The sequence below is a fragment of the Micropterus salmoides genome, unplaced genomic scaffold (genome assembly GCF_014851395.1).
Source record: "Micropterus salmoides isolate LMB-PRFRI ecotype aquatic unplaced genomic scaffold, ASM1485139v1 Ms_hic_scaffold_11, whole genome shotgun sequence".
Taxonomy (NCBI): Eukaryota; Metazoa; Chordata; class Actinopteri; order Centrarchiformes; family Centrarchidae; genus Micropterus; species Micropterus salmoides.
In genome coordinates this window covers 1978444-1990237 of record NW_024040152.1, presented here as the reverse complement: position 1 = coordinate 1990237, position 11794 = coordinate 1978444, and the positions used below count along the sequence as shown (strand labels likewise).

The 11794-nt window shown below is 39.0% G+C and overlaps 1 protein-coding gene across 1 annotated transcript; it reads left to right on the top strand.

Moving 5' to 3' along the window:
* The first annotated feature begins 1148 nt into the window (after positions 1-1148).
* On the top strand, positions 1149-2096 carry LOC119896933 (glycogen synthase kinase binding protein). The gene has a single exon (XM_038710373.1). The coding sequence runs from the start codon at positions 1273-1275 to the stop codon at positions 1810-1812; it is 540 nt and encodes a 179-aa protein (XP_038566301.1). The 5' UTR covers positions 1149-1272; the 3' UTR covers positions 1813-2096.
* Positions 2097-11794: the final 9698 nt, after the last annotated feature.

Sequence of the window (11794 nt, the reverse complement as noted above, 5' to 3'; positions counted from 1 at the left end):
TTCTCAGAAAGAGAAATGTACACTGTGTTCTCGCACAGGAACACACCCTCCATGCACTCTCTCCTATTGTCACTACATACACACTGCTCACGTTTACACATCACACTCACAGCCAACTATTTCACCTGCATCCATGTATTTAGACATCATTTATAGCCTATAACATTATTTTGGTATCCAGCCATAGATATGATTATATTACATTATATATGTTAAGCGCGCAGAGATGCCTCATTTATGTATCTGATTTCAATAGATGTGATTAAAAGTGATTGTATAGACAAAAGAGGCATCATTATTATTATTTGACTTATCAGATGCTGTGACTTTGAGCTACTATAGTCACTACAAACGTGTTATTTTGATAGCTGTTACCAAACAATGTGCATGCATATACTAAACACATTTTAATATCTGTGACTTTGGTATACCATAATCTGTGACCCGATTACTACATGAAAAAGACTAAAATAAAAAGGCTAAACACATATTGAAGTGGGATGTGTAAATACCATGCACTGTATAAAAAATACTGATTCTGCAGTCACCAGTTATCAAAATGTATGTCTTTATCTATGGGGTCAAATCTGTTTTCTTTACAGCTAACAAAACGTGTTCCCCTATCTTAAAACCATGTAGACACCATGTTTGGTATCAGCAGCTATCAAAATAAATGTGCAAATATGTGATATCTGGCTATGGACCGTATATTCTGATTATTTTCAGCACATATTCTGATTTCAACATATGCCTCTTCACAAAAGAGGTGATGTCTGGGCAATTGAGTTAAAAAATGAGAGACTGTTTCACCATTTTGTCTAATACAGAAATCTCTCTTTTGTTTGTTTTGCATGGACAGACAGCAGCAGACAGTTATGGAGTTATGTAACGTGGATTTGAAGGGAGCAGTCCAACTGCTGCGGGGTGCTGGGGAAATCAGATCAGTTTTAAAACCCCGTAGACGCACTTTATACTACATATTACGTTGTAAATTTGTACATATATGTATAAATATATAAAATGTTAGCTTGGTTATCTGTCGTGTTTATCGTGTATGAGTATAATTTATTTTAGTTTCCAAAAACACCCCTCCGCCCTGCTGGGATCATGGTGCAATCCACAACGCGTCACCCATTGTTTACAAATCAAGTCGGGTTGTTGGTGACTGCCGAGCGGCGTGGTGAGAGCGAGGAGCAGTCCGGGCGGCTCTCATTCACACCGACAACAAAAACACTCTGAGGAGAAAACACACCGGACAGATTATCCGCCAGAATGCCGTGTCGGAAGGAGAACTACATCTTCCTGGAGCAGTCCGTTACCGTGGGCTCCAAAGAAGTGGACGCGCTGGTGACTAAAATCGGCGAGGCGCTGCAGCTCCACAACAATAACAGCGGCCACCAGAAGAAGACGGTGTCCGTGGCTGTGTCGTGTCTGCACGGGCTCACCGGCAGCGGCACCGGCGGGGTTAAACCCGCGGGCATCATCAGCGGCTGCGGCGGCGGTGGAAGCACCGGAGCTCCGCAGAAACGCACAGGCTGCTGCATGCGGCTCCGGAACAACCGGGGACACCGGCGGGAGAGCAGCAGGGCAAGCCCGTATAGAATCCCCGGGTCCAACAGCGACCAGGACTGGGACCAATCCATCAAACCGTGGAACAAAAAAAGAATCAACGTGGAGGAGGACGACCCGCACCGGCTCCTCCAGGAGTTAATTTTATCGGGGAACCTGATTAAAGAGGCCGTGAGGAGGCTGCAGTTCTCCGCGACGGACTGTGGAGATTTCCCCAAGGCGGCGGACAATGTGCCGTGCTGATTAACGTTAACGGACGGACCGGGGGACCTGGGGGGGAGGTAGGGAGGTTCCTCTCCCCTCCGGATGGACACATGAACTATTTAGAATAAAAATGTTCACATGACTGGTAGCTATGTTTCTAATTTCATCAAATTTTGGCATTGATTGAACGTTTGTTACGCTACGTTTGGCTAGCAGTTAGCCTAGCTGGCTCGCTAGCCACCCGGCTAATGAGCCGTGTTGTTTATGTTTGAATGTCTCCTTGAGGGTCAGACGTGCGGGGCGGGGGGGGGGGGTTGAGCCACCAAAAACTTGCATATATATATATATATATATATATATATATATATATATATATATATATATATATATATATATATATATATATATATATAAAATCAGCAAGGTAAGGACATGTCTAATCTAACTAAACTGAAGGTTAACCTCCTGAAGGTGTAAAGTACAACATCACATGGGAGTTTATTTTGTGTGTAACGTTAGTTCTGTGAAGATTGAAGATTCCTGTGATTCCTGAACAATGGGTTTTTTTCTTCCTTTCTGGTTGAGTCACACTGAACAGTGGCAGGAAGTCTTTGTTATTATTTCTTATTTGTTCATGTGGTGTTGTTTTTTTGGGGGGGGTAGCCATTCCCTGCTGTGGCAGACCAGTTAAAAAGGTTTTGGGGGTGGGGGGGTGGGGGTTTAGTTGGCTGTTTTGTTTACAATCTAATGCTGGGTGTAAAGAGCTGCTGCACAGAAAAGAGAAAGGAAGTCCCCGTCCCCCTCCTCCTTTTTACTCATTTCAGATGAGGTTGTTCAGTGGGCTGTCCTTAAACTGACCTGGGAGCAGCTCATTTCTCTGGTTTACTCAACCTCAACCAGACAAAACCAGTGAAATGAGCCTCAGTGATGTTTCACCTTCTTGAAAGAAGGTGATATTGTTTCACATTACAGGACGCCATGTTGCACCTCGTCTACGGCAGCTCCACATTTCTCTTATTAACTTTGTTTTTCAAACATGTGGGGGCTCGTGGGTGGGTGGGTGGGGGTTAAGAAGAGAAAACACGCCCTTTTTTTCCCCACAGGGCTTTTGGGTGACGTGTAACTGTTTGTAATGCTTGGGTGAGAAAAGGTCGGCTGTCACGTGACAACACTCTTTTTGTGGTGCTTTCACCTTTTTTAGGAATTCCTGAATTGGGAGTTCTGTTTGTTTTGTATTAGTTTCTTCTCTGCGTAAAAGGAAAAAAAGTCACTACAATTGCTTCGTAACGAAGTATCTGATAATGTTCCTGAGTATTCAGGGTCTTTTGTTTTTGTTGTCTTAATAAACCTTTTGATTTTCCAAACTCCTGTTGAGTTTTTTTTTTCGGTTGATTAAACAGAAAGCTGTGGCTTTCTCTCACTTGTTGTTGTCAGGTTGTAAAATCATGTGTCCCTCCTGCTTCTTCTGGGTCGGTTTGTGTGGACAAGATGGTGTTGAAGGACACATGGTCATTATCAACCTATAAATACCTCCCTCCCCCTCCCCCGGGTGGGTCACAGCAGGCAGGCATGACACCAGCAGTGAAAAACATGTTTTGCTCCGGTGGACTCGCCTTCTCACTCAGGCCAAGCTGGGAGCCAGTCAAGGTCCTACACATTGTTTATGGCGGCTCCCTCTGCTGTTGGTGTTCGCTCAGTCACTGAGAGAGAGTGTGTGTGTGTGTGTGTGTGTGTGTGTGTGTGTGTGTGTCTTCATCTGTCATGGCAGCAGCAGACGGCGCTGACTGGGCCGCTGTGTTTGGGTCTCTGGGTGGATGTTTGGCCTTCAGATGATCACGACAGACAAATCATTTATACTGAGATCCCAGGTCGAGGCTGAACACACTTACCTGCTGCGTGCGCACACACACACACACAGTGGAAGTGCTCACAAACTGCTCCTTAAGAAAGTCTTACTACACTACTACACTCACTACAAGTTAGGATTTCTGTCAGTAATCTGTCTGATTTGGAGTCCTGCAGATAAAAGCAGTCATATTTATATGTAGAAGACTAACAATTGTCAATAAGCAAGGAAAGCTTCATTTATAATTGTGATAGACCGAGTAATCGGGCCGATACCTGATCTCACAAGGCTGATATACAAGTGTCTGCAGACACATCTGCAGCAGCCAAGTGTGAATTTTGGGAAGGTGATAAAAAAGTTAGTAAATGTCCTCTGTCACCGACGTCTTATCTAAACGTGAACACGTTTCTCCTGAATGACAACCGCTCTAATCTAACAGCATTACTGGTGAGAGTTAAATATATCTAGTTCTAGTTCTGTAGAGAAAAATGCAGCTGAATAACATCTGACAAACTGAACCCCGCTCTGCATCTGTTCTTTTATATTCCTTCGTGCTGGCTGCTATGCTGACCTTAATTTCCCCTACGGGGGATTAATAAAGTTATATCTTATCTTATCTTTCTGTTAAACACCAGCCACACTCTGAAATCTACAGCAGAACCCAAAGTATGTTTCTGTTACATTCATAAATAAAGCTTCTATCTGAAACAACATGTTACTGACTGAGATAACATGTCTGTTAGATTATACTCTGCATGGAATAACGGGATTATACTTGACATTTCTTTGTTTTCATATCTCCATTATTTATCGGCATCAGCTATTTAAAAAACCTGTATCGGTTGACCACTAATTTATGCAGCACATTACACAAAGAGGAGAAAGCATAATGTGCTTTAAATGAGAAGTGGAAAGTTCCCAGAGGCCAATGTGGCGTCTTCAGCTGTCTCGTTTTATAGTTTTAATAGTCATAAAAAGGAGAAAAGCAGCAGATTGTGACACTCGTGTGCTCTTTTTTTTAATAATGACTGATGTATATAGCTGCTGCTTATTTATAACTTACCATTTTCCTTATGAATCTGTTGTTCAGTTTATAAGGTGACATCTGCAAATGTCTTGTTTTTTTCTGACCAGCAGATCAAAACCGAAACATATTCACTTTACAATCATGTAAAACACAGAAAAGCAGCAAATCCTCACATTAGAGAAGCAGCAATTAACTAATGGATGATCAGAATATCTATTGACAAACTGTCGGTTGGTTGATGAATTGACCGATCATTTCAGCATCAGTGATCTTAAAAGTAGATTTTCACTCCTGATATCAATTCAAACACCTTAATTCTGCACAAACCAGTGCTCTTTTTTAAATAAAAATTAATTTATTTAGCTGCAGCTCATTATAACTTGTTATTATTTTCATTATCAATCTGTTATTTTTTTGTAGCGATGAAGTGTTTACTTTTTGTCTTGTTTTTTTTCTGACCAACAGGTCAAAACCCAAAATAAATGTAAAACACAGAAAAGCAGCACGGGAGAAGCCGGTTACGTTTTTGAGACTTAAATAATTAAGTGATTATGAAAATAGTGTGACTCATATTCCAGTAAAATCTCACAAAGACCATAAAGATCATTTGTTAAATGATCGGGTCAGTCTGGTTCCTTTTACTTTCTGTACTCATATCAGAAATTATTTTATTGTCTTGTCCTGTTATTTCATCTGTTACTAAACCTAAAATCTTTTCATAAAGTAAGTTATAAAAAATCTGCAAATAAAATGAGATTTATTTACATTTTCCCAAAAGAAATCAACAGACTTAAAATCATATAGCATCAAATTGTCTTTTTCTTTGTAGAAGCATTTAAATACCTTAATTTAATAAACAAAGTCCGCCATGTTAAGGTTTATTTTAAGTGTTCCTCCTCATGTCTGTGCTCATACACTAAGGTGTTTAACCACTTAAGGAATGTTTAAAGGAGCTGTACCCCAAGCTGGCAGTGTAAAGGAAGAGCGGGGCTTGAAATTTTTCACTTTGGGGCATTTCTAGCTTTCTCAGTGATGCTTGTAGTTAATGTATAACATGTCTGAAATAAGGGGAGCTGCACTGTGAAGTACTGGAGTCTTGCCACAGTGGCAGAGTGCTGCAGACTGAGAATGAAAGCCTTTCAGTGTGAATGAGCTTGGTTCTGTGGGCGGCAGCTTTACCCTTCAGGTTGGCCTCCCACGCAGCTCCGCCGCATCCCTGACGCAAACAGGACTCAAATGGAAGATAAAAATAGAACAGCTGCAATTGTATTGATGGCACTCTTTGTACTGGGACACAACTCTTTGTATCATCTTAACGTTTGGTCTCAGGGAGAAGAAACACAGCTGGACGTCACCGTCGTTCAATCTCCATGTGTTTGAATTATGTTTTTTTTACCATTTTGTCTGTTTAAAAAGGAAACTTCTTGACACTAAAAGTAGTTGCTTGATTCCTCTGACTGAGCAACCGACGACAGCCACCACCCAAACCTCAGGGCCCATACATGCAGCCTGCACGGGCCCCCTTCCTCTTTTAATGTAGCCATATGATAACTGTTGGGACGGCCCTCTGGCCTCTTCAGTTCTCTTGCAGGTTTATTTACTTGATAGCATCCAGTTGGTGCTCCCAGTCACACTATATTTACCACACAGCCACTCACTGACTTTACCGCCATCTCCATCCCACATTTGTGTGTTTGGCCTTTCAGTCATAGCGCTGTACATATAACTGAATGAACACGTAAACACATGCATGTGTAGTGGTTATCTGCATATTTCACGAGCAGATATACACTGAGAAAGGATGACTGCATTGAGCGATAAATTACAACAGAATAAGATTTCACTGGAATCATGTTTTGTTTTGCAGAATTTGAATTAGTTTCCAACAAGCGATGCTGTTTGATCAGCAAGCTTACTTCAGCTAGCCATGTCACACACCAATATTCTGAATCAGTGTTGTTGTCAACAGCTGCTTTCCATGTGATTGTTTTCCTTCTCGTCCTGACCTTGTTTTCTGTTTTGGGAATCTGATTTTACTTTGTTTTAAAATGTAAAAAGAGATAGGGTGAGGAGCTCAGACATCCAGAGGGAGTTTGGAGTAGAGCAGCTGCTCCTTTGCATCTAAATGAGCCAGCTTAGTAACAGGCTGGAAAGTTTATAAATCTCATCTGGGTTGGGAACTCCTCTGGATCCCCCAGGAGAAGCTGGAAGACGAGGGGGAAGAGTGAAGTCTGGACCACCTTGTTTGGCGTGCTTATAAGCAGCGGGAAACGGATCGATGATTGTTCACCTTGTTTGGAAAAACACTTTTGTCCACCATACTGCAGGAGTAGACTAAACCATGTTCCCCTTTCAGAGAGAGACAAGGGCCTGAGAGGCTCCAATATTGTTTTTAGATACATTAAATGGTCAAACTATTTATTCAGCCAACAGTGACAGTTTACTTAATTATAATAAAGTAAGATTTCATAAATGTAGATTTAAAAAAAACTTTAATTTCAGACTGTTGAAGGCCCTCCCCAGGTTGGGGCCCTAGATATTTAATTGTTACGGTCCTATTATTCCCCTCTCTACTACTCCCCTGATGATGAGTGATTAAAGTGTCCGTAGGTTGAGAATTTTGAGATTTGAGAATTTTGTATTTTTTAACAAATTTATTTGATTGTTAAGTTATTATACACATGTATGGATGTTATTCTATTCATGTGATTTAACCCGAGGTGTCTAAATGTGCTAGCTGCTGTGCTGAAGAACAAGGTCACTGGTGTTCTGCTGCACTGCAGAGTGCAAACACTAAGCTGCACATGGAGTGAAAAAGAAGCCATGTGAGTCAAAGTGAAACAAAGAAGATATGTATGTGTAAAGCCTGTATGTCTACTTTAGTTATTATGCAGTTTTCTGTCAGCTATAACCCAACCCTGACTCACTTTGAGGAGTTTCTGCTGGTGGGTTTACTCCCTGAACTGGCTGGTTCTGGTCGTGTTCAGATGAAACACTCTGCAGTGTAATGACATGAGGATCCCACCAGAGAGCAGTATGACTCCAGGACACAGAGGCCTTCCAGCTCTTGATTGGCTGTCAAAACTAAAAGATCTGATCCAAATTATAACAAACTGGAATTATCTCCCAGTTAAATAAGCACTGATGGCTGCTGATACATCAGCAATGGCCCAAAGATGGCTGACATTTGGCTTGGAGTGTCCGAGTCCTGAATATATATATATATATATATATATATATATATATATATATATATATATATATTTGTGAGCATTACTTAACCACACTGAAGAATTAGTGCCAAAAAGAGATTTTAAGAATAAAGTCATAATATTAAAAAAAAAAAGTCATAATACTATGAGAATCAAGTCATCATTTTATGAATTTACAAATAAAAATGTGTACAGGATTAATTTTTAAAATTAATAAATATTTATGAAGTAAGCTTGAAAAATGTATTTAATTTGTATATAAATAAATTAAATTTAAGTAATTTTCATAATTCAATTTCATAACAACACTTTTTAAAAATCACAATATTACAACTTTGTTTATATTTTATTTATTTTCTAATATAGCGGCAATTCATAACAGAAGCTTATTTAAAATGACTTAAAAATAAGCAATCTTGTCAAATTAATTTAATTTCTAAAGAAATAAAGAAAGTAAAAAAAGACTTAATTAATAAAAAAGAATATAATTTATTCTTATTCAAATTTTTCTTCTATTCTAATTTAGAGAAAAGTGATGTTTTACAATAAAAATTACTATATGACACTTAAATTCTAATTATAATATATAATAATACATAATTTTATTTAATTTATAGCGCAAATAGACGTTAATTTCAAAATTACTTCAAAAATAAGTGATCTTTTAAAATTCATTTCTATATAAATAAAGTAATTAGTAATAAATAAAGTATTTCTGCATAATTTTGAGAAAGTTAAAAATTAACTATAAAAATTATTGTATGAAATTTAAGTAATAATTTCATGACATTTTTTAAAAATGACATTTTTATGTTTAGTAATAATTTCAAAAATAAGTAATCTTGTAAACTTTAATTATTTAATAACTGATTTCACAAGAACCATAAAAAAAATAAATGACTAACATCACAAGATAAATTTTTAAATAAATAAATAAAATAAATAGAAATGGTCTTTTAATGCAAAATTAGATTGTTTTCTCTTGAAATTACAACTTAATTATTTAGACATTTTACCTTTTTTTTAATCAAAATATTGCACCTTAACTGTCAAATGTCATCATATTACATAAACTTTAAACATTATACTTTGTGAAATAATATTTAAGCAGCTTTTAAGTTTTTCTTCCTCAAACATCAGAAAATGTTTGTACTGTAAACTGACATCAGAATTTAAGCACAAATGAAGCAACTGTTGATTGTTGATTAGTAATCGAATTAAAAGTTAGATTATAAAAGATCACAAACAGGAGAAAAGGGGATTTGTTGAAGCTAAATTAAGACTGAAGATTCGTGCCAAAGAGGAGAGAAAAGGAGAGAGAGAGAGCCAGAGGGATGTTAAGATGTTAGTCTGTGCATTTTACCAAATCATTATGATGTTAATCTGACGACCACATGACTCAGACACATAAACACACGGTTTACTGCTGCAGGAGGTTTAAATTTTTTATTCCTGCTGGTTTTATGTGACATCGACATCAACAGACGTTAATCTGAGAGGATAAATTTACCGCCATGTCTAATGTCATTCAGTCTCAACTGTCACATAACACCATTTACTGCATTTAGCCGATGTGCAACATCGTTAGCTCGCCTGCTGCTTTTCAGTAAGTTACTTTACTATTTGTGGCTCTTTCACTGGAGGCTCAGCAATGTGAGCACAGCTATGGATGATAACGAAGCGGTTAGTGAGCTGGACTGAATATTATAATGAGCTTACAGTTAGACTGCAGTACATTACTGTAGTGAATGGTTCTTCCACTGTGGTGTTGTTCCATTTGGCGGCTAAACGTTGGAAGGCTACCCGCCACATTGGTGGGTAAATGTATTTGTTATGATGTTGCCATATAATATCTATTTGACAGTAACTAACAGCAGTTAGTTTTGTTTGTTGTGTGTCACACTTAAAGTGATCCCCACTGTACCAAGGGATCTAACACACAGATTAGGAGCGTTCATTGGTTGTTGTTTATGTTCTTTTCATGTTACTTGTGTTTGATTGGCATAGATTTGTAAGGTGATGGGCGTTGCGGGATAGGAGTCCGAAGGGAAGGAGGGGCGAGGGTAGTCGCTTTCATACAGAGATCCCGCAATAAACGCAAAAAGATTGTCCACCAATAAGCAGCATTTGCTCATTCATACTGAACAAATGTCTGCGGCATAATTCGTAGTGTGAAAGCGGCTTGTGTTAGCAGATACAAAGGTGTGCGTGGAGTGCTTTTAGCATCTTGCTATCTAGCAGAGTTGGGCAAGTTCTTATTTTACTAGTTACTTATTAGACCTTAAAAAAGTATATTATATTATTACTTATCACTGGGTGATAAAAGTAACTAGTTAGTTAGTTACTATAGGCTATTACTTTCCAGTGTTTCCCACAGAATGACGGGGCTGGGGCTTTCATATTGACAGCCCAGCTACAGAGGATATAAAAAGTCTACACACCCTGTTAAAATGCCAGGTTCTTGTGATGTAAAATAATGAGACAAAGATAAATCATGTCAGAACTTTTTCTACCTTTAATGTGACCTACAATGTGAACAATTAAATTAAAAAATAATAACCTTACAATAACTCAGTTGCATAAGTGTGCACACCCTTAAACTAATACTTTGTTGAAGTACCTTTTCATTTTATTATAGCACACAGTCTTTTTGGGTAGGAGTCTATTACCATGGCACATCTTGAAGTGCCAATATTTGCCCACTCTTCTTTGCAAAAGCGCTCTAAATCTGTCTGATTGCGAGGACATCGCCTGTGCACAGCCCTCTTCAGATCACCCAATAGATGTTCAATTGGATTCAGATCTGGGCTCTGGGTGGGTCATTCCAAAACGATAATCTTATTCTGGTGAAGCCATGCTTTTGTGGACTTGGATGTGTACTGGGCAGTTGTAGTGCTGAAAGGTGAACTTCCTCTTCAACTTCAGCCTGAAGGTTTTGTGCCAAAATTGCCTGGTATTTGGAACTGTTTAGTAATTCCCTCTGCCCTACAAAGGCCCCGGTTCCAGCTGAAGAAACAACAGCCCTAAAGCATGATGCTGCCACCACCATGCATCACTGTGGGTATGGTGTTCTTTGAGTGATGTGCAGTGTTGTTTTTTCGCCAAACATACGTTTTGGAATTATGGCCAAAAAGTTCCACCTTGGTTTCATCAGACCATAACACATTTTCCCATGTGCTTTTGAGGGACTTTTGCAAACTTCAGCCAGGCTTGGATGTTTTTCTTTGTAAGAAAAGGCTTCCATCTTGCCACCTTACCTTACCTGATAGCCCATTCATATGAAGAATATGGGATAGCTGTCACATGTGCCACACAGCCAGTACTTGCCAGAAATTCCTGCAGTTCCTTTAATGTTGCTGTAGGCCTCTTGGAAGCCTCCCTGACCAGTTTTCTTTTCGTCTTTCCATCAATTTTGAAGGGACGTCCAGTTCTTGGTAAAGTCACAGTTGTGCCATATTTTCTCCACTTGATGATGACTGTCTTCGCTGTGTTCCATCCCATCTAATGCTTTGGAAATTCTTTTGTACCCTTCTCCTGACTGATATCTTACAACAATGAGATCCCTCTGATGCTTTGGAAGCTCTCTGCGGACCATGGCTTTTGCTCTGAGATTCAACAAAAACAATGTCAGGAAAATCCTAGTAGAACAGCTGTACTTTATTTGTGATTAATCAGAGTCACTCTAAATGATGAAAGGTGTGTAATGACGTCTAGTTAACATGAGTTTGAATGTGAATGATTAATTCTGAACACTTACAGAGTTATGTAAACTGAGATTCAGGAACAGGACCACACCTCCCTTCTTCCCCCTCACTGATTAACTACCTGTGTTTCATTACACACACCTGTGAATCCAATCACCAACACATACATAAGATTGCCCAAACTCTCCTCTCACAGTCTCAGTTCTCTAACGTTCTCATGCGATGTTAGCGC